Source organism: Vipera berus (assembly GCF_964194415.1).
Source record: "Vipera berus genome assembly, chromosome: 1".
Taxonomy (NCBI): domain Eukaryota; kingdom Metazoa; phylum Chordata; class Lepidosauria; order Squamata; family Viperidae; genus Vipera; species Vipera berus.
In genome coordinates this window covers 358,782,116-358,806,654 of record NC_138202.1, presented here as the reverse complement: position 1 = coordinate 358,806,654, position 24,539 = coordinate 358,782,116, and the positions used below count along the sequence as shown (strand labels likewise).

The window sequence follows — 24,539 nt, the reverse complement described above, 5'->3', positions numbered from 1 at the left end:
AACCAGCAGCTATTGATGATGGTTGCGGTGTCCCCGGGGTCGTGGGATCCTCTTCTGTGATCTTCTGACGAGCTAAAGTCAACGGGGAAGCCAGATTCACTTAACAACCGTGTTATTAACAGGACAACTGCAGTGACTCATTTAACGGCTGTGGCGAGAAAGTTGGTAAAATGGGACAAAACTTGCTTAACAACTGTCTGGCTCTATTCTATTCTGTTCTGTTCTATGTTCTATTCTTTGTTCTATTCTATTTTCTATTAATTCTATTCTATTCTGTTCTGTTCTGTTCTATGTTCTATTCTATTTTGTTCTGTTCTGTTCTGTCCTATGTTCTATTCTATGTTCTATTCTATTCTATTTTCTATTAATTCTATTCTATTCTATTCTATTCTTATTCTACATTCTATTCTTATTCTACATTCTATTCTATTCTATTCTATTCTGTTCTGTTCTGTTCTGTTCTATTCTATTCTATTCTATTCTATTCTATTCTATTCTATTCTATTCTATTCTATTCTATTCTATTCTATTCTATTCTTACTCTACATTCTATTCTATTCTATTCTATTCTATTCTATTCTATTCTATTCTATTCTATTCTATTCTATTCTATTCTATTCTATTCTATTCTATTCTATTCTATTCATTTCTGGCAGTGTGCATTGTTTTCTGAGTAAGTGATCTCCATTTTTTACAATGATAAATTGAATTTTTAGTCTAGGATCTATGATGCCCTTAGGCCACCTTGGATGAGAAATGCCAAATATTTGCCGTCCCTTTAGAGGACCTGAGCAAAACATCCTGCTTTAAGAGACTTGGAGCCCTTTGGCGCTCAGTTTTTCTTTCACTGTCTTTACGAAGGCTTGTTGCTTTTCGTAATAGGCAGCCTCGTTCACAAAAGTTGGGTACACTGTGACTTCTCCATCGTATGCAATTGTCCTTCCTTCCAGAGTCAAAAACATGGGGTCACCTGGATTTAGCGGCCACCAGTCTCGGTCCTATGGAACAGGAACAAGTTAATCTTGGTTGATGGAATTGGGTCTGTCTAGTTTAATGAACAGAAGGACGAGGGGGGACATGATAGCAGCCTTCCAGTATCTCAGGGGCTGCCCCAAAGAAGAGGCAGTCAAGCTCTTCTTCAAAGCACCCAAAGGCAGGAGAAGAAGCAACGGATGGAAACATAATTAATTGTGCATATTAATATATAATATAAATAATATAAATAATATGTTATTTAAATATATATAATAAAATTATTGATACATTAATATGAATATATTAAATATAATTAACATATTAATAATCAACATAAGAATATGTAGCAAATAATACCTAAAATAATGCCTAATTTTTAATATATAATTTAAATTAAATCAATATATAAATTGTGTATATAAATATTTATAAATATTCCCCAAATTATTAATATATGTATATGGTAAATAAAATAATACATATTAATATATATTTAATTTAAATTATATATTAAAATTAAGTATTATTTTATGTAGTATGTATTCATATATATCAAATTACTGGTATATTGATATAAATTTACTAAATATATTAATATATGAATATATAGTAAATAATACATAAAGTAATACCTAATTTTAATATATAATTTAAATTAAATCAATATATAAATTGTGTATATAAATATTTATAAATATTCCCCAAATTATTAATATATGTATATGGTAAATAAAATAATACATATTAATATATATTTAATTTAAATTATATATTAAAATTAAGTATTATTTTATGTAGTATGTATTCATATACTGTATATCAAATTACTCATACATTATATAATTGGGGATGTCTAGTTTAATGAAGAGAAGGGTGAGGGGTGACATGATAGCAGTCTTCCAATCTCTCAGGGGCTGCCCCAAAGAAGAGGCAGTCAAGCTATTCTCCAAAGCCCCTGAAGGCAAGACAAGAAGCGACGGATGAAAACTAACCAAAGAGAGAAGCAACCTGGAACTAAGGGGAAACTTCCTGACAGTGAGAACAATTAACCGGTGGAACTCCTTGCCTCCAGAAGCTGTGAATGCTCCAACACTGGAGGTTTTTAAGAAGAGACCGGACTGAAATAGTATACAGACTCCTGGTTGAGCAGAGAGTTGAACTAGAAGACCTCCAAGGTCCCTCCCAATTCTGTTATTCTATCCTATTCTGAGGAGAAATTTATTTTAATTGGGGTTTTTAATAGTACAGGGTTGGTTTAATCTTTTTTAAATTGGTTTTTAACTTTTGTATGGTTGATTTTTAACTCCCTGTAAACCGCCCTGAGTCCTCAGGGAAAGGGCGGTATATAAATGCAATAAAATAAAATAAATAAATAAATAAATAAATATTCTAAATGTGCCACAGTTTGGATATAAGGCTGTTTAAAGGAAGCCTGAAGTACCTTACAACGGTGATCGTTTAACCCCGCAATAAACAGCCCAGCTTCATCCCTCACTGCCTTTTAAACATGCCTAAGAGAAACATCGCCTGAGCCCAAATTAATATTAAAAATAAAATTTTAAAAATGAATAAAATGTGAACGAAATAAATAAATAAACGGAACAAAAACAAATAAACTCAAAGAGCAGAATGAACTAGGTCCTTTCTCTCTCTCTCTCTCTCTCCCCCCCCCTCCCGGTCGCTTCTCAGTTTTCTACATTTCTAGATTTCTAACTAAGCAGGTCAAAACTAAACTGCGCCCTTTTCGGAGGGGCCGAGTTGAATTCAAGGATAGGAATTCAAGCTTTGGCAGGTTCCGATGCATTGAATGTCTTGGACATTAGTTTAGAAGGGGCCTCAGTCCTGTGGTAGCCATCCTCAATTTATCTGGTGGAGAGGCGGGGCAGGACTTAATTTATGGGGACCTTGGTGCTCTCTGAGCATGTTTAAAAAAAAACACAACCCAGACGTTTCCTTGCCCAGCTAGGTAACATCATCAGGGCTAGAAGGGAGGAGGAGGAGGAGGAGGAGGAGGAGGAGGACTGTGGAATCCTTGGTGCTCTCTGACTTTGGTGGGTTTTCTGCAGACATTTCATGACCCATTTAGGTAACATCATCAGGGCTAGAAGGGAGGAGGAGGAGGAGGAGGAGGAGGAGGACGACGACGACTGTGGAATCCTTGGTGCTCTCTGACTTTGGTGAGTTTTCTGCAGACATTTCATGACCCGTTTAGGTAACATCATCAGGGCTAGAAGGGAGGAGGAGGAGGAGGAGGAGGACGACGACGACGACTGTGGAATCCTTGGTGCTCTCTGACTTTGGTGAGTTTTCTGCAGACATTTCATGACCCGTTTAGGTAACATCATCAGGGCTAGAAGGGAGGAGGAGGAGGAGGAAGAGGAGGAGGAAGAGGAGGAGGAGGAGGAGGAGGAGGAGGACTGTGGAATCCTTGGTGCTCTCTGACTTTGGTGGGTTTTCTGCAGACATTTCATGACCCGTTTAGGTAACATCATCAGGGCTAGAAGGGAGGAGGAGGAGGAGGAGGAGGAGGAGGAGGAGGAGGAGGAGGAGGAGGAGGAGGAGGAGGAGGAGGAGGAGGACTGTGGAATCCTTGGTGCTCTCTGACTTTGGTGGTTTTTTTGCAGACATTTCATGACCCGTTTAGGTAACATCATCAGGGCTTGAAGGGAATGTGGGGTTACTTACATACAACTGGCTTGCCCTGTCAGTGCAATACCCCAATCAAGGAACTACCAATTCAGACAATCAAACAGTGAACAGCAGCCTAACACAGGAACCACCAAAACCACACCCAACAACACTGACAAGGCAAGTCACTTAAATGTAAGCACAGGGCAAACCCCACATTTTCTATACAGGTCGTCCTCAACTTACAATCATTCATTCAGTGACCGTTCAAAGTTACAACGGCATTGAAAAAAAGTGACGTATGACAGTTTTTCCCCACTTGTGACCGTCGCAGCATCCCCGTGGTTCGCGTGATCAAAATTCAGCCGCTTGGCAACTGGCTCATGTTTATGACGGTCGCAGCGTCCTGGGGTCACGGGATCTCCTTTTGCGACCTTCTGACCAGCAAAATCCACAGGGGAAGCCAGATTCACTTAACAACCGGGTTACTAACGTAACAGCTGCAGTGATTCACTTAACAGCGGTAGCGAGGAAGGTTTTAAAATGGGGCAAATCTCACTTAACAACTCCAGAATAGATATGTTGGGCTCAATTGCAGTCGTATGTCGAGGACTACCTGTACAATACGTATTAGATCTCCCACCACTGCTATCAAAAATAGAATAGCAATCACATAGGTTTACCTGTAAATTAGGGTGAATGACAGCCATAATCTCATTTTTTTGGTTCCTGGGATAGTCAACTTTCTCCAATAATTTATAAATCTCAATAGTGCACGGAGGGAATTCCTGACCTACAGAGAAAACAGTGCAACTGTTTATGCTAAGCAACTGACTTTTGTTTTAAAGATGCCATTGCTGATAATGTTTAAAGTAGGGGTCTTCCAACTTGACCCCTTCATGACTTGTGGACTTCAACTCCCAGAATTCCTCAGCCAACATGGGGGAACTATGGCCCCTTCATGACTTGTGGACTTCAACTCCCAAAATTCCTCAGCCAACATGGGGGAACTATGGCCCCTTCATGACTTGTGGACTTCAACTCCCAGAATTCCTCAGCCAACATGGGGGAACTATGGCCCCTTCATGACTTGTGGACTTCAACTCCCAAAATTCCTCAGCCAACATGGGGGAACTATGGCCCCTTCATGACTTGTGGACTTCAACTCCCAGAATTCCTCAGCCAACATGGGGGAACTATGGCCCCTTCATGACTTGTGGACTTCAACTCCCAGAATTCCTCAGCCAACATGGGAGAACTATGGCCCCTTCATGACTTGTGGACTTCAACTCCCAGAATTCCTCAGCCAACATGGGGGAACTATGGCCCCTTCATGACTTGTGGACTTCAACTCCCAAAATTCCTCAGCCAACATGGGGGAACTATGGCCCCTTCATGACTTGTGGACTTCAACTCCCAGAATTCCTCAGCCAACATGGGGGAACTATGGCCCCTTCATGACTTGTGGACTTCAACTCCCAAAATTCCTCAGCCAACATGGGAGAACTATGGCCCCTTCATGACTTGTGGACTTCAACTCCCAGAATTCCTCAGCCAACATGGGGGAACTATGGCCCCTTCATGACTTGTGGACTTCAACTCCCAAAATTCCTCAGCCAACATGGGGGAACTATGGCCCCTTCATGACTTGTGGACTTCAACTCCCAAAATTCCTCAGCCAACATGGGGGAACTATGGCCCCTTCATGACTTGTGGACTTCAACTCCCAGAATTCCTCAGCCAACATGAGGGCACTATGGCCCCTTCATGACTTGTGGACTTCAACTCCCAGAATTCCTCAGCCAGCGTGCCTAGCTGAGGAATTCTGGGAGTTGAAATACACAAGCAGGGGTCTTCCAACTTGGCCCTTTTATGACTTGTGGACTTCAACTCCCAGAATTCCTCAGCCAACATGGGGGAACTATGGCCCCTTCATGACTTGTGAACTTCAACTCCCAGAATTCCTCAGCCAGCATGCCTGGCTGAGGAATTCTGGGAGTTGAAGTCCACAAGTCATAAAAGGGCCAAGTTGGAAGACTCCTGTCCTAAAGCCACTATGATGGATTATTTGTTAAAGCAAACTAAAGCTGTAAGTTGCAACTAGATCCATCTGAGGTTTGGAAAATTCTCAACAATGCTGTACCTGCGTTGAATTTGGCCACAAAATCCAGCCCGTGTCGAACGATGTTTCTCATTTTTGCCAAAATCTCGGCCCTCAGGACCCCCTGGGGCTGAGGACCAACTTCAACACCTGGAGAAGAAACCAAGGTTGGTTGGGCAACATTTATAAGTATTTATAATTACGTCATTTATATATATTGATACTATGCTAAATAAGACGATACATCATTTTAACACATAATTTAAATTAAAACAATATTTATAAATATATTTATCTCATTTATATATTAATTTAATTTAAATTGTAGATTAAAATTATTAATATTTCAATCATTAATATATAGTAAATAAAATAATACAGACTTTTAATATGTAATTGTTATATAAATTATAATATATAATGTAAATTAAATTAAATTAATATTTTAAGTTAATATATATTTTAAAATGTAATTAACTGTACATATTAATATATAATATAACTAATATCTTATTTAAATTATCTAATAAAATTATTGATATATTAATATGAATATATAAAATATATTATTAATATATTAATAATCAATATATGAATATATAGTAAATAATACATAAAATAATACCTAATTTTTAATATATAATTTAAATTAAATCAATATATAAATTATGTATATATTTATAAATATTCCACAACTTATTAATATATGTATATGGTAAATAAAATAATACATATTAATCTATATTTAATTTAAATTATATATTAAAATTAAGTATTATTTTATGTGGTATGCATTCATATATATCAAATTACTCATATATTAATAAAAAATAATTAAATATTTTAGTATATTAATAATATATGAATATATAGTAAATAATACATAAAGTACCGGTAATACCTAATTTTAATACATAATTTAAATTAAATCAATATATAGGGATGCGGTGGCTCAGTGGGCTAGGACGCTGAGTTTTGTCGATCAAAAGTCGGCAGTTTGGCGGGTCGAATCCCGAGTGCCGCGTAGCAGAGTGAGCGCCTGTTACTCGTCCCAGCCTCTGCCAACCTAGCAGTTCAAAAGCACGTAAAAATGCAAGTAGAAAAATAGGGACCACTCCGGTGGGAAGGTAACAGCGTTCCGTGCGCCTTTGGCGTCTAGTCACGCCGGCCACATGACCACGGAGACGTCCTCGGACAAGCGCTGGCTCTTCGGCTTTGAAACGGAGATGAGCACCGGCCCCTAGAGTCGGAAACGACTAGCATGCATGTGCGGGGGAACCTTTACCTTTATAAATTATATATATTAAAGGGAGACTGATATAGCACTCAAGACATATCTCCTCCCCTCGTCTCTTCCTTCCCTAATGCAGCTGACAAAGTGAGAAAGAGCCTGTGGCCTAGATCAGGGCTTTTCAACCTTTTCACCCATTGTGCCACTTTTAGGATATGGCAACATCCGAGTACCACCTGTCGCCCAGCAAGGGGTCAAAACCTTGATGACCAAAAAAAGGAAAAGAAAAGAAAAAAGTGATGAAGTACAGGTAGTCCTCGACTTACAACAGTTCGCTTAGTGACTGTTCGAAGTTACTACGGCACTGAAAAAAGTGCCCCCCAAGCCACAGCCGAGCAAGACACCTGCCTGCCCGCCAGGTGGCGCTCTTCCTCCTGTCCGAGGTTTTCATTGTTGTGAGCATTTCTGTTGAGGATTGGCAGCGGGGGTGGGGGTGGGTTGTTTGGTTTTTATCCCGCCCCCCCCCTCGGTCTGCTGGGTGGTTGCAGCAGGTTTTGGTCACTTCACATGACCCTGGGACACTGTGACCGTCATAAACATGAATCAGTTGCCAAGCATCTGAATGTAAGTCACAAGACCCTGGAGATGCTGCAACATTCCAGCTGATCGGCGCTTCTTCTGGGCTCAGAAGCGCCAGGATTGGTGCTGAGCTCCAGCTGGATCCTGGCGCTGATCCTGGCGCTTCCGCTGAGCCCCGACAGCCCTGCAGCTCCAGCCGTCTCTCGCTCAGGCTTGTGCGGTGCTGCCACCGGTTCAGCTCATTCCCCTCCCCTGCTACCACTTTCCTAGGATGGTCGCGTACCACCTGCCAGGTGCCCATGTACCACAGGTGGTACCCGTACCACTGGTTGAAAAGCCCTGGCCTAGAGGTTAAAACAACTGCCTAACATGCAAAGCAGCTCAGGTTCAAATCTCAGAAGGGTGTGACTGACTGATGAGAGCAAAGAAGCTTGAAATTTATTTATTTATTTATTTAATTAGATTTCTATACCGCCCTATTCGCGAAGGACTCAGGGCGCTTTACAGGGCAGCATAAAATACAATATAAAAGATAATTTAAATTAAAATAAATTAAATTGATTAAGCCCAACAATTAAAACAATATTTAAAAAGCTAAAACCCCTTCAGTCCAGGCCTGATAAATCGAAAAGCCAGGTTTTCAGGTCCCGGCGAAATGAACGCAGATCGGGGGCAGTCCGATAGCTATATCAGACTCCCTTTAATTCTTTGTCAGCAATCCGAATTTATTTAATACAAACAATTGTCGTAGTTGCGACTTGCTGCCTGTGGATGGCCCTAGTTTGGGCTGCTACAGGCAAAAGATTTCGCCCATATTTGAACAACATTCCCCTTGCTAAAGCAAGGCAGGGGCACTAAGTGAGTTTTGCCCAACTTGATGGCTTTTTCAGCCACGGTTGTTAAGCGAATCACTGCCGTTGGGAACCGCACCTGGCTCGCCCGATGACTTTGCTTGTCGGAAGCCGGCTGGGATGTTCACAAAACTGCAGTCACCCCACAATGCAACGCTGCAACTGTCGTGAATGCATGCCGGATGCTAAGCACCCGAATTTGGATCAGGCGACCAATGGGGATGCTGAGAAGGGTCGTAAGGGTGAGGACTGGCTGCAAGTCACTTCTTTTTCAGCGCTATTGCGACTTTGACCGGTCGTTCAACGAACGGTTGTAAGTCAAGGACCACCTGTACTGATTTATGGCAATCTATCTAGAAACCCAAAGACATTGGCTAAAAAAAAAAGGGAAGGGGCGGGCCTAATCAAAATCATATTTACCAATTGGATGCTTTGATATTGACCGGGTGGTGGCGTATTTCAGATGGGGATGCTCAAGAAGCAAGACCGGGCACCTGTCTGGCGACACAGCCTCCTGCAGAAAACATTTGTTCAACGTTCTCGTTATACTTACGACCACAATTTTCCATCGCTAAGCAAGACGGCTGTGAATGAGCGAGCTTTGAGCCATTTTATAACCTTTCATGCCACCATCGTAAAGCGAATCACGGCCGTTGTTAAATCAGTCACACGGCTGTGAAGTGAATCTGGCTTCCCAGTTGACGTTGCTTGTCGGAAGGTCGCGAAAGGAGATCACATGACCCCGGGAACACTGCAACCGTCATAAGTACATGCCAGTTGCCCAGACTATGAATTTTGATCACATGACCGCAGGGAATGCTACAACTGTCGTAACTGTGAAAAAGGGTCAGAGGTCACTTTTTTCAGCACTGTTGTAATGTCGGTCACTAAACAAACCATTGTTAGTTGAGAACTACCTATACCAGGGGTCTTCCAACTTGGCCCTTTGATGACATGTGGACTTTGACTCCCAGAATTCCTCAGCCAGGCACGCTGGCTGAGGAATTCTGGGAGTCGAAGTCCACAAGTCATCAAAGGGCCAAGTTGGAAGAGCCCTGTCTTAAAGCATCCTGGCTGAGGAATTCTGGGAGTTGAAGTCCACCAGTCATAAAAGGGCCAAGTTGGAAGACCCCTGTCTTAAAGCATCCTGGCTGAGGAATTCTGGGAGTTGAAGTCCACGAGTCTTAAAAGGGCCAAGTTTGAAGACCCCTGTCTTAAAGCATCCTGGCTGAGGAATTCTGGGACTTGAAGTCCACAAGTCTTAAAAGGGCCACATTTGAAGACCCCTGACCTATACAAACATTGATGCTGTGCCAGCTGGCACAGACAGGATACAAAGACCCACATGTGATTGTTCGGCAACTGCTTTGTATTCAGACAAATAGGACCTTGTTGGAAAATGCACAAGGCTAGTGTGCCCTGTGTATTAGATCACAAGAGCGAAGCCTGCCGCAATTAACTTTGCTCCGTGTCGGGATTAATGAAGGCTGTTGCCGAGCTAATTCATCAACCGGAGAAAATTACAGCTTGCCAGATTGTCTTGAATGTTGCAAACGAGTTGAGCAAAAGTCACACAGCCAATTATTTTCAGGGGCATCTGCCCAGGGGCGGGGGTGAGGTGTCACAAACTTCAAAATATCGGGTGCTTCATTGCAATCCAAGCCCACCTGTTTGGCTTGTCCATGTGGCACACATTTTATTTATAAAATGGATTTCTTTATTACATTTATATGCTGAGCCATCTCACCATTGAAGAGATTCTGGGCAGTTTACAAAATTATTACATGATTACACGTAGAATAGAATAGAACAGAACAGAAAAGAACAAAATAGAAAATAGAATAGAAAATAGAATAGAATAGAATAGAATAGAATAGAATAGAATAGAATAGAATAGAATAGAATAGAATAGAATAGAACAGAACAGAACAGAACAGAACAGAACAGAACAGAATAGAATAGAATAGAATAGAATAATAGAATAATGAGAATAATGGAATAGAATAGAATAGAATAGAATAGAATAGAATAGAATAGAATAGAATAGAATAGAATAGAATAGAATAGAATAGAATAATGAGAAGAATAGAATAGAACAGAATAGAATAATGAGAAGAATAGAATAGAATAGAATAGAATAATGAGAAGAATAGAATAGAATAGAATAGAATAGAATAATGAGAAGAATAGAATAGAATAGAATAGAATAGAATAGAATAGAATAGAATAGAATAGAATAGAATAGAATAGAATAGAATAATGAGAAGAATAGAATAGAATAGAATAGAATAGAATAGAATAGAATAGAATAGAATAGAATAGAATAGAATAGAATAGAATAGAATAGAATAGAATAGAATAGAATAGAATAGAATAGAATAATGAGAAGAATAGAATAGAATAGAATAGAATAGAATAGAATAGAATAGAATAGAATAGAATAGAATAGAATAGAATAGAATAATGAGAAGAATAGAATAGAATAGAATAGAATAGAATAGAATAGAATAGAATAGAATAGAATAGAATAGAATAGAATAGAATAGAATAGAATAATGAGAAGAATAGAATAGAATAGAATAGAATAGAATAGAATAGAATAGAATAGAATAGAATAGAATAGAATAATGAGAAGAATAGAATAGAATAATGAGAAGAATAGAATAGAATAGAATAGAATAGAATAGAATAGAATAGAATAGAATAGAATAGAATAGAATAGAATAGAATAGAATAGAATAGAATAGAATAATGAGAAGAATAGAATAGAATAGAATAGAATAGAATAGAATAGAATAGAATAGAATAGAATAGAATAGAATAGAATAGAATAGAATAGAATAGAATAACAGAGCTGGAAGGGACCCTGGAGGTCATCTAGTCCAGCCCTCTGCTTAGGCAGGAGATATCATTCCAGGCAAATGGGTTGTCCAGTCTCTTCTTAAAGACTTCCAGTGTTGTTGCATACAGGTAATTGACTTGCAACCATCCGTTTAGTGACCGTTCAAAGTTACAACAGCACTGAAAAAAAAGTGAATTATGATTGTTTTTCACACTTACAACCATTGCAGCATCCTGTGGTCACGGGATCAGAATTTGGACACTTGGCCACTGGCATGTACTTTTGACAGTTTCAGTGTCCTGGGGATGGGTGTCACGTGATCCCCTTTTGCGACCTTCTGACGACCAAAGTCCATGGGGAAGCCGGATTCACTTAACAGCCGGGTTGCTAATTGAACAACTGCAGCGATTCCCTTAACGACTGTGGCAAGAAAGGTCGTAAAATGAGGCAAAACTCACTTAACGACTGTCTTGCTTAGCTGTGAAAATTTTGGGTTCAGTCGAGGAGCACCTGTAATATATATATATATATATATATATATATATATATATATATATATATATATATATAGTTCCGGCACCTTTTTCTTTTACAAAAAAAGCACTGTATATATATACACTGTATATATATATACACATTAAAAAAAATACCTGTATATAATGGCACATCTGAATGGCCAAGCAATCGCTGGAGTTTTCCAGGATGAGGGTCCCACCCATGTTAGCGGTTGTGTTGTGAAGGTCAAAGATGAGGTCGTAAGCCTCAGGCCGGCCCTTCGGACCAAACAAGGCGTTGATTTCCTGAGCCCTTCTGACTTCATAGGGGACGGTGTCCGTGAGGTCCCTGCTGTGGATCAGAAAAAGCCAAAGAAATATGAGTTATTTCTATTCCCTCCCCTTTCCTTTCTATTCCCTCCCCTTTCCTTTCTCTTTCCTTTCCTTTCTCTTTCTCTTCCCTTCCCTTCCCCTCCCCTTCCCTTTCTTCCCTTCCCTTCCCTTTCCCTCCCCCCTTCCCTTTCTCTTCCCTTCCCTTCCCCTTCCCCTTCCCTTCCCTTCCCCTCCCCTTTCCTTTCCTTTCTCTTTCCTTCCCTTCCCTTCCCTTCCCTTTCTTCCCTTCCCTTCCCTTTCCCTCCCCCTTCCCTTTCTCTTCCCTTCCCTTCCCCTCCCCTCCCCTCCCCTTTCCTTTCTTACCTTCCCCTCCCCTCCCCTTTCCTTTCTCTTTCCTTTCCTTTATCTTTCTCTTCCCTTCCCCTCCCCTCCCCTTTCCTTTCTTCCCTTCCCTTCCCTTTCCCTCCCCCCTTCCCTTTCTCTTCCCTTCCCTTCCCCTTCCCCTTCCCCTCCCCTCCCCTCCCCTTTCCTTTCTTACCTTCCCTTCCCCTCCCCTCCCCTTTCCTTTCTCTTTCCTTTCCTTTCTCTTTCTCTTCCCTTCCCCTCCCCTCCCCTTTCCTTTCTTCCCTTCCCTTCCCTTTCCCTCCCCCCTTCCCTTTCTCTTCCCTTCCCTTCCCCTTCCCTTCCCTTCCCCTCCCCTTTCCTTTCCTTTCTCTTTCCTTCCCTTCCCTTCCCTTCCCTTTCTTTCCTGTTACAACATAAATTATAATTTGCAAAGATATGGAGAATCAAACGACACACAAGAGAAATATCTCTGTCTTTCTCTCTCTCTCTCTCTCTGTTTTTGATGTGCATGTTGGAATGAAAAGCAGCTGCTGGAAGCTGAAATAGGATAGGGAAGGATTGAGCAACGACAGCGAGGGAAGGGATTTGGCAAAACGAATCGATCTCAAAGTTTCTTGCGTTTCAGGCCTTCTGGTCGTGGAGGGACTTAAGAAAAACCATGTGTTTTTTTTACTGCCTTTCCCTACATAACGTCTGATCAGCAAGGAATTCCACTAAGCAGCTGTTGGGGGTGGGGGGGAGAGTGGAGAGAAAGAAATCCCACCAAATTCGCTTTCTGCCAATATCAGAACAATATTTTTTTTTAATTTGGAGAATAGCTTCTGCCAGACTCTTTCAGATTCCTCCGCATATTTAGCAGAACGGCCGAGTTGGAAGGGACCTTCAAGGCCTTCTAGTCCCAAATTTACATTTCTCAAACAAGGCAGTTGTTAGCATCCAGTTTTGGTCACCACGATGTAAAAAAGATGTGGAGACTCTAGAAAGGGTACAGAGAAGAGCAACAAAGATGATCGGGGGGGCTGGAGGCTAAAACATATAGGGAACGGTTGCTGGAATTGGGTATGTGTAGTTTAATGAAGAGAAGGGTGAGGGGTGACATGATAGCAGCTTTCCAGTATCTCAGGGGCTGCCCCAAAGAAGAGGGAGTCAAGCTATTCCCCAAAGCACCTGAAAGCAGGACAAGAAGCAATGGATGGAAACTAGTCAAGGAGAGAAGCAACCTGGAACTAAGGAGAAACTTCCTGACAGTTAGAACTAACCAGTGGAACCTCTTGCCTCCAGAACTGGTGAATGCTCCAACACTGGAAGTTTTTAAGCAGAGACTGGACAGCCATTTGTCTGAAATGGTGTAGGGTTTCCTGCCTGAGCAGGGGGTTGGACTAGATGACCTCCAAGGTCCCTTCCAACTTATTATTATTATTATCTGTACGTTTGAAGGATCAGATGAAAGAATATACGTACAGATAATAATAATAATAATAAGAGCCTTGGTGGAGCAGTGGGCTAATGCCTCCTTAAGTAACACCAGCTGCCTGCAATTAGTGGAGGTTCGAGTCCCACCAGGCTCAAGGTTGACTCAGCCTTCCATCCTTCCCAGGTAGGTAAAATGAGGACCCAGATTGTTGGGGGCAATTAAGCTGACTTTGTAAGGGTGGGATATAAATGGAATTAAAATAAATAAATAAATAAATAATAAAATTAATAATAATAATAATAATAATAATAATAATAATAATAATAATAATAATAATAATAATAATAAAAAAAAAAAAGTTGGAAGGGACCTTGGAGGTCATCTAGTCCAACCCCCTGCTCAGGCAGGAAACCCTATACCATTTCAGACAAATGGCTGTCCAGTCTCTTCTTAAAAACTTCCAATGTTGGAGCATTCACAGCTTCTGGAGGCAGGTTGTTCCACTGATTAATTGTTGTTGCTGTCAGGAAATTCCTCCTTAGTTCTTGGTTGCTTCTCTCCTGGATTACTTTCCATCTGTTGCTTCTTGTCCTGCCTTCAGGTGCTCTGGAGAATAGCTTGACTCCCTTTTCTTTGGGGCAGCCCCTGTGAAGCAGGTCTAGAATTTACTGTCTCCTGGCTTGTAGCCCGGTGCCTTAATCACTAGGCCACAGTGACCCTCAAACCTACAATTTGGTTGCTTCAACCGCCCAAATACATTCTGCATGTACAGATTTACACAACAGTTCAATGTACTGGGAGGAGAAGGAGTGAAATAGAGCGACATAAAATCTATTTTAGGGGTTCCAGGGCAATGAAACGCATCTAGCAAGCAGTTGTTGCAAATTTATCTTTTTTTGAAAAGGTTGTCTAAAATGTTGGCCTGCCTGCTGCGTCCAAATAATGGTTAGCGGCATGGAATTGACTGCCCCATTCTTGCTATTTAGCAAAAAGGCTGCAAGCCAAGGAAAGCATTTTCAAGAGCTGTAAAAACAGGATTTTCCTGGGCAAGGATTATGACTTATTTCGCCACTGGAGCCTCAAATTGCTGTCGCCACCAACTCAAGTGAGTGCTGGGAAAATCGGTGAGGCCAAAGAGAGAAACGGAGCGTGTCGGAGTTTAAAGAAATGTCACTTCGATTCCCAAACTTCACCGATCCTTTGGAGCATGCAATAATGGCCTAAAAGATCGCCCAGGCTATGGGCTTTCGGGCAGGCATGCATAGTTACAGGTAGTCCTCGACTTACGAGTGCAGTTTCCGTTGCTAAGTGAGACAGTTGTTAAGTGAGCTTTGCCCCAGTTTAGGATCCATCTTGCCACAGTTGTTAAGTGAATCACCACAGTTGTTCGCTTGGTCACATGGTTGTTAAGTGAATCTTGCTCCCCCATTGACTTTGCTCGTCAGAAGGTGGCAAAAGGGAATCACATGACCCCAGGACACTGCGACCGTCATAAGTATGAGTCAATGAGGGAGAGGGAGAGAAAGAGACAGATAGACAGATAGATAGATAGATAGATAGATAGATAGATAGATAGATAGATAGATAGATAGACAGACAGACAGACAGACAAATAGACAAAGAGACAGACAGATAGACAGATAGATAGACAGACAGAGAGATAGATAGATCGACAGATAGACAGACAGAGAAATAGACAAATAGACAGAAAGATAGATAGATAGATAGATAGATAAATAGACAGACAGACAGAGAGATAGATAGACAGATAGACAGACAGAGAAATAGACAAATAGACAGACAGATAGATAGATAAATAGACAGATAGACAGACAGATAGATAGATAGACAAATAGACAGACAGAAAGATAGATAGACAGATAGATAAATTGACAGATAGATAGACAGACAGATAGATAGATAGATAGATAGATAGATAGATAGATAGATAGATGATAGATAGATAGATAGATAGATAGATAGATAGATAGATAGATAGATAGACAAATAGACAGACAAACAGACAGACAGACAGAGACAGATAGATAGACAGATAGATAGATAGAGACAAATAGAAAAAAATAGACAGATAGACAGACAGATAGATAAATAGACAGATAGACAGATAGATAGATAAATAGATAGATAGACAGATAGACAGACAGACAAATAGACAGAGACAGAGACAGATAGACAGACAGAGAGACAGATAGATAGATAGATAGATAGATAGATAGATAGATAGATAGATAGACAGACAGACAGACAGACAGACAGACAGACAAATAGAAAAAAAATAGACAGACAGACAGACAGATAGATAGATAGACAAATAGACACAGATAGACAGACAGATAGATAGACAGACAGACAGACAGATAGATTCACAGACAGATAGATAGACAGACAGATAGATAGATGATGGATGATAGATGATAATAATAACAACAACAATGATAATAATAATGATGATAATAATGATAATAATAATAATAGTAAAGTTGGGGACTTTGGAGGTCTTCTAGTCCAATCCCCTGCTCAGGCAGGAAACCTTATACCATTTCAGATAAATAGGTAGATAGATAGATAGATAGATAGATAGATAGATAGATAGATAGATAGATAGATAGATAGATAGATAAAATGTATCAAATCAGTAGTAAATAAAGACATTCCATTATAGTTAAACTCAGCCCAAGGCAACCCCTAACTTTGCACCCATGCATTCACACAACCAGTCCACTTTAAGCTTACCCAAGACTTTCGGAATCAAACACCCGGTTCAGGTCACAGTCTATGTAGCGGCAGCCTTTTTCCACAGCTGGGGGGTTGGCCAGGAAAGGCCTTACCTGCACCCCGGCTCTTTCAATCTCCGCTCCGTCCGCCTGCCAGGATTTGACCAGAAACACCCCGGACAGCTCATTGCCGTGCGTGCCGCCAAAGATGGCAATCTTTCGGACGGGACCATCTTGCAGAATTTGGCCAGGATTCATTCCGTTGGTCGGCTGCCACCAGCCCAGAAGAGCAGGCAGGAAATTATTCAAAGAAAATGAAAACTTTTCATGGCTAGAGGACTTTGGTCTGCCCAGACGGGGCCGGGAAGTGAAAAACTAAACCTCTTTCCAACAACTCTTTACAGTTGGTAGAGTTTTTACGCCACACCCTCTTGCTATATTTGGAGAGTTGCGTCTTGAAGCAAACTTGGAGAGAAGCAACTGGAGGTTTTTTGTTTTTTTTCCCCTTTAGACTCCAGGAGGAAATAAAATCTACCCCATTTTATTTCAGGAGACTGATGCAAATAACATCAGAGAGATTAAAAGACGGCGCATCTTAAAGAAGTAGAAGCAGGAAATTCTGTTTACGAGCAGAATTTCCATGGGTTAAACGAGGCGGTCGTTAAGGGAGTCGCACTCAGTTTAATGGCCAGGGTTGTTAAGCGATTCGTCGCGGTCATTGCGGCAGCCTCACGACTGCGGGATCGAAATTTGGGCGCTGGGCAACTGGCATGTACGGTATTGATGAGGTTTGCCTTGTCACGGGGTCACGTGATTGCCACAGGTGGCCTTCCCAGCCAGCTTCTGACAAGCAATGCGGGAAGCTGGGTTTGCTGAATGACCGTGTGGTTCAATTAAGGTGGCAGTGATTCACTTAACAACCATGGCAAAAAAGGTCATAAAATCGGGCACTACTCACCGAACAACCACCTTGCTTAACAACAGAAAACCGGCTCTCAATTGTGGTCACAACTTGGGGACAATCTTTATTTATCTATCAACTCTATCGGCCTATCTGATCTATTTATTTATTATCTATAATCTATCTATCCATCCATCATTTATCTATCATCTATCAGTCTGTCATCTTTCTATTCTTTATTATCTATCTATCTATCTATCTATCTATCTATCTATCTATCTATCTATCTATCTTACCGCCTCTCTTTCTATTTATCCATCTAATTTGTCTATCCATATCTATTTATCTATCATCTATCAGTCTGTCATCTTTCTATCCTTTATCATCTATCTATCTATCTATCTATCTATCTATCTATCTATCTATCTATCTATCTATCTATCTATCTATCTATCTTACCCTCTCTCTATCTATCCATCTACTACTTATCTATCCATATCTATTTATCTATCATCTATCAGTCTGTCATCTTTCTATCCTTTATCATCTATCTATCTATCTATCTATCTATCTATCTATCTATCTATCTATCTATCTATCTATCTATCTATCTATCTATCTATCTTACCCTCTCACTATCTATCCATCTACTACTTATCTATCCATATCTATTTATCTATCATCTATCAGTCTGTCATCTTTCTATCCTTTATCATCTATCTATCTATCTATCTATCTATCTATCTATCTATCTATCTATCTATCTATCTATCTATCTATCTATCTATCTATCTTACCCTCTCTCTATCTATCCATCTACTACTTATCTATCCGTATCAATTTATCTATCATCTATCAGTCTGTCATCTTTCTATCCTTTATTATCTATCTATCTATCTATCTATCTATCTATCTATCTATCTATCTATCTATCTATCTATCTATCTATCTATCTATCTATCTATCCTCTCTCTCTTTCTATCTATCCATCTACTACTTATTTATCTATCCATATCTATTTATCTATCACTTATCAGTCTGTCCTCTTTCTATCCTTTATCATTTATTTATCTTTCTATCATCTATCAATCTCAATCTATCATCTATGACAGGGGTCCTGAACCCCCGGTCTGTGGCATGCCAGCAACCGGTCCGCACAAACAAGCAAAGCCCCATCCGTGGGATGCAGGCAGTACACAAAACCATGCACCCTCCGGTCCGTGGAAAAACCTCTCTCCGTGGAACCGGTCCCTGGTGGCACCCAAAAGGCTGGGGGCCTCTGATCTATGAGGATAAAAATGAGCAAGAAACAGCTTTCTCTCACTTTGCAATTTGACTTTGCACAATCATGAGGGAGCTGATTGGGTCCAGAGGTCTAGAGAAATACGTTGCCACACTAATAATGTGTCACGTGTGTGTGTGTGTGTGTGTGTGTGCTTTTGTGTTTGTGTGTGTCAGAGAGAGACAGAGAGAGAGATTGAAGACTTTGTGCCAAAGGTAAAAAGGTAAAGGTTCCCCCGCACACGCGTGCTAGTCGTTTCCGACTCTAGGGGCCGGTGCTCATCTCCGTTTCAAAGCCGAAGAGCCAGCGCTTGTCCGAGGACGTCTCCGTGGTCATGTGGCCGGCATGACTAGACGCCAAAGGCGCATGGAACGCTGTTACCTTCCCACCGGAGTGGTCCCTATTTTTCTACTTGCATTTTTACGTGCTTTCGAACTGCTCAGTTGGCAGAAGCTGGGACGAGTAACAGGCACTCACTCTGTTACGCGGCACTCGGGATTCGACCCGCCAAACTGCCGACCTTCTGATTGACAAACTCAGCATCCTAACCCTTTGTGCCAAAACCACCCCCTTAAAAATGAAGCCAAACAGCACCAGCCCTGGAGGGCAAAAATACACGCAGATTGCAAGGTAAAGTGGGCCTGATTGCACAACTCACATTCCCCCCCCCACCCCGCCACAACCTAGAATCAAACTTTGTTGCTTACTGTGCCCTCTAGCCCCGAGGACAAGGGAAACACACAACTCAGCAAAAAAAGAAGAGGGGAACAATTCTTCCATTGTTTTGCCCGATTGCTGGGAGATTGCGCAAATAACTTGCATATTTTTCAGCTGCAATGAAAGAGGGAATGTTTGAAAGTTTTGTTTTCCCTCTCTTTGCAGTATGGAGCGGTAACATTTTTTTTTGTTAAAAAAATTGAGCATACGGTGCATGGCATTGAAGGCGTCAAATGAAAAAGCTAAGGATTGTTCCCTAGGAATCACCTTTATAAAATAAAATAGTCCCTTTATAGTTGAGCTTGACCGTTGGTAACTTCAAGGTCACCACCCTGTGGGGGTTTTTTTGGGCCACGTATTACAAGTACAGTTAGTCCTCGACTTACAGCCGTTCATCTAGTGACCGTTCAAAGTTACAACAGCACTGAAAAAAGTGAATTATAACCATTTTTTTTACATTTACGAACGCGGCAGCGTCCCCGTGTTCAGGTGATCAAAATTCAGATGCTTGGCAACTGACTCGTATTTATGACGGCTGCAGCATCCCCGTGGTCACATGATATACACTTGAATGCTTGGCAACTGACTCGTATTTATGACGGTTGCAGTGTCCCGGGGTCACATGATCCCCTTTGGGCGACCTCCTGACAAGCAAAGTCAGTGGGGGAAGCCAAATTCGCGTTACAACCGAGTTACTAACTTAACAACTGCAGTGATTCACTTAACGACCGTGGCGAGGAAGGTCGTAAAGTGGGGCAAAATTCATTTAACAAATGTCTCACTTACCAACAGAAATTTTGGGCTCAACTGAGGTCGTAAATTGAGGATTATCTGTATTTATGACGGTCGCAGTGTCCCGGCATCATGTGACCCCCTTTTGTGACCTTCAGACAAGCAAAGTCAATGGGGAAGCCTAATTAATAATAATAATAATAATAATAATAATAATAATAATAATAATAATAATAATAATAATAATAATGAAGGAACCTTGGAGGTCATCTAGTCCAACCCCCTGCTTAGGCAGGAAATCCTAGACCATTTCAGACAAACGGCTGTCCAGTTTCTTCTTAAAAACTTTCAGTGTTGGAGCATTCACAGCTTCTGGTGGCAAGCTGTTCCACCGGTGAATTGTTCTCACTGTCAAGAAATTTCTCCTTAATTCCAGATTGTTTCTATCCTGGATTAGTTTCCATTCATTGCTTCTTGTCCTGCCTTCAGGTTCTCTATTCTGGGAAATAGGTTGACCCTGCTCTTCTTTGTGGCAACCCATGAGATATTGGAACTTAACAAGCATGTTATTAATTTAACCAGTGCAGTGATTCACTTAACAACTACTGCAAGAAAGGTTGTAAAATGGGGCAAAACTCACTTAACAACTGTCTTGGTTAAGAACAGAAACTTGGCACTCAGTTGTACTCGTAACTCAAGGGCTACCTGTAGATTCCTATGGCTTTCTTTCAGGAGTGGGAAATGTGCTTTTTAAAAGATGTTAAGTCTTATCGAATGGGACGCGGTGGCTCAGTGGGTTAGGACGCTGAGCTTGTCGATCAGAAGGTAGGCAGTTTGGCGGGTCGAATCCCGAGTGCCGCGTAACAGAGTGAGCGCCTGTTACTCGTCCCAGCTTCTGCCAACCTAGCAGTAAAAATGCAAGTAGAAAAATAGGGACCACTACGGTGGGAAGGTAACAGCGTTCCGTGCGCCTTTGGCGTCTAGTCAAATGACGGCCATGGGCCTGACCCAAGTTATTGAGGGCCCGACTCATGTGGGGGATCATACTCTCGACCTGGTGTTCCTATCTGGACAGTGGTTGGATGATCTGGGAGGGGGTTCACCAACCATCGCCCCCCTGTCATGGTCAGATCATTACCTCCTGCGGCTGGTTTTCCGTTATGTCACCCCCCGCCGCTGGGCTGCGGAACCGACCAGGTGGTTCCGCCCCAGGCGCCTAATGGACCCGGAACGGTTCCAGAGGGCGCTTGGGCCTATACCCATCACCCTTACCCACAGCCCAGTCGATGTTCTGGTGGATGCCTGGGAAAGGGCGGCCGCCGGGGCACTTGACTGCGTTGTACCCTTGCGACCTCTGACCCGGCGCAGATCCCGTTGGGCTCCATGGTTCTCTGCGGAGCTCCGGGAGATGAAGCATCGGAGACGAGGTCTAGAGAGCGGTTGGAGGTCCAGCCGATCCGAATCTGACCGATTGCAGTTAAGAACCTTTATAAGGTCTTATCTTGCGGCGATAAGGACGGCGAAGTCTAACTACTTTGCCGCCCTTATCGCGTCCGCAGATAATCGCCCAGCCGCCCTGTTTAGGGTAACTCGCTCCCTCCTTAATCAGGAGGTGAGGGAGGATCCCTTGCGGGGACGAGCCGAGGAGTTTAGTCATCATCTGGCGGACAAAATCGCTCAGATCCGGACCAGTCTGGACTCTGACTGGGCAGAGTCTGATGTGGAGGAATCAGGCGGTCTTGAGCATGTTATCTGGACTGAGTTCGACCCTGTTTCCCCTGATGATGTGGACAGGATCATGGGGAGGCTGAGCACCACCACCTGTTTGTTGGATCCGTGCCCCTCCTGGCTAGCTTATGCGGCTTGGGAGGGAACACGAGGCTGGTTCCAGGCAGTAATAACTGCTTCTTTGAAGGAGGGTGTCTTCCCTGCCGCCTTGAAGGAGGCGGTGGTGAGACCCCTCCTCAAGAAGCCTGCCTTGGACCCGGCTGTTTTAAATAACTATCGTCCAGTCTCCAACCTTCGCTTTTTGGCGAAGGTTGTTGAGAGTGTGGTGGCGCATCAGCTTCCTCTGTTCCTGGAGGAAACTGATTATCTGGACCCGTACCAATCGGGTTTCAGGCCCGGATACAGCACGGAGACGGCATTGGTCGCGCTGGTGAATGATCTCTGGAGAGCTCGGGACAGGGGTTGCTCCTCTGTCCTGGTCCTATTAGATCTCTCAGCGGCTTTTGATACCATCGGGCATGGTATCCTACTGCGGCGTCTCAGGGGGTTGGGAGTGGGAGGCACCGTTTTACGGTGGTTCTCCTCCTATCTCCTGGGCCGCTCGCTGTCGGTGTTGACGGGAGGGCAGAGATCCGCCCCGAGGCCTCTCATTTGTGGAGTTCCTCAGGGGTCGGTTCTCTCGCCCCTCCTGTTCAACATCTATATGAAGCCGCTGGGTGAGATCATTCGTGGTTTCGGGGTGGGGTATCATCAGTACGCTGATGATACCCAACTTTTTCTTTCCACCCCGAACCAACCCAGCGATGCCCTCGCCATGATGTCCCGGTGCCTGGAGGCGGTCCAGGTCTGGATGGGGAGAAACAGGCTTCGTCTCAATCCCGCCAAGACTGAGTGGCTGTGCATACTGCAACGCTCTCTACATGGGGCTGCCCTTGAGGACCACTCGGAGGCTTCAGCTGGTGCAGAATGCGGCCGCGAGAGTTGTGATGGGGGTCTCCCAATACTCCCATGTAACACCTCTACTCCGCGAGCTGCATTGGCTTCCGGTTGCCCTCCGGGTGAAATTCAAGGTGCTGGTGATGACCTATAAAGCCCTACATGACTTGGGTCCGGGATATCTGAGGGAACACCTGCTGCCGGCATCAAGTTCCCTTCGTCCAGTGCGCTCCCACAGGGAGGGTCTTCTCAGGGTGCCACCGGTAAGAGATTGCCGGCGGACGACACCCAGGGATAGGGCCTTCTCAGTGGGGGCGCCTGCCCTTTGGAACCAGCTGCCAGTGGAGCTGAGGACTGCCCCCGACCTCCGATCATTCCGCCGGGGCCTGAAGACCTGGCTCTTCGAGCTCTCTGGCCCAGGCTGAGGATTAATTTTATTTTAGCTGGGGTTTTACTTATACAGGGATAAATTTAATTTTTTTTTAAACTTGGTTTTTTAACTTTTGTATTTTGGTTTTTAATTACCCTGTAAACCGCCCTCAGTCCTCCGGGAAAGGGCGGTATATAAATGTAATAAAATAAATAAATAAATAAATAAAATAGTCATGCCGGCCACATGACCACAGAGACGTCCTCGGACAAGCGCTGGCTCTTTGGCTTTGAAATGGAGATGAGCACCAGCCCCTAGAGTTGGAAACAACTAGCATGCATGTGCGGGGGAACCTTTATTTTTTATTTATTTTTATTTTATTTTAATTCCATTTATATCCCGCCCTTCTCCGAAGACTCAGGGCGGCTTACAAGCTTAGCGATAGCCTTCATTCTATGTATATGCCTGCTTATTAGGGCTTTCACACACACACCCCAAGCGGCATTATTACAAAGTCAGCTTAATTGCCCCCAACAATCTGGGTCCTCATTTTACCTACCTCGGAAGGATGGAAGGCTGAGTCAGCCTTGAGCCTGGTGGGACTCGAACCTGCACTAATTGCAGGCAGCTGGTGTTACTTAAGGAGGCATCAGCCCACTGCTCCACCAAGGCTCTTTTTACCTTTACCTTATGTCTTATCGAACTCAATAATCTAGCTTAGAGCTTGCAACTCTATCAGACCATTCAAGGCATAATCAGGTCTAAAGCTTAGATTTTAAAAAAAAATAATCCTTCAATTAATTGTATGTAAATTGAACAACGAGCGACGGGAGCAGAAATATGCTGAAGCTGCCAGTTCATTACATTAGATGGATGTTGTTTATTTCAATTACATCCCTTTTCTTTTTTAAAAAATTGTAGAAAACCTGCTCAATCATTGATTAAATAAGTTAGCTGTATTTGATGTTAAGGTACTGTTGCTGGTTACTTATTTCCAAGGCTGTTAATTAACAAACCTCCAACATCGAAGCCGTGGTGAGCAAGTGGAATAATGCAGCCCTGTGAATAGAATAGAATAGAATAGAATAGAATAGAATAGAATAGAATAGAATAGAATAGAATAGAATAGAATAGAATAGAATAGAATAGAAAATATGTAATGTAATGTAATATAGAGCAGAGCAGAGCAGAACAGAACAGAACAGAACAGAATAGAAAATATGGAATATAGACTAGACTACTAGACTAGACTAGACTAGACTAGACTAGACTAGACTAGACTAGACTAGACTAGACTAGACTAGAATAGAATAGAATAGAATAGAATAGAATAGAATAGAATAGA

General features: G+C 42.3%; 1 protein-coding gene across 1 annotated transcript; it reads right to left on the bottom strand.

The window, feature by feature from the left end:
* Positions 1-373: 373 nt before the first annotated feature.
* ASPA (aspartoacylase) lies at positions 374-16,898 on the bottom strand. Its single transcript, XM_081338358.1, has 6 exons — positions 16,548-16,898; positions 11,858-12,053; positions 8,786-8,879; positions 5,747-5,854; positions 4,287-4,396; positions 374-998 (listed from the first exon to the last, which is right to left on the bottom strand). The coding sequence occupies exons 1-6, from the start codon at positions 16,784-16,786 to the stop codon at positions 807-809; spliced, it is 939 nt and encodes a 312-aa protein (XP_081194484.1). The 5' UTR covers positions 16,787-16,898; the 3' UTR covers positions 374-806.
* Between the last annotated feature and the right edge of the window lie 7,641 nt (positions 16,899-24,539).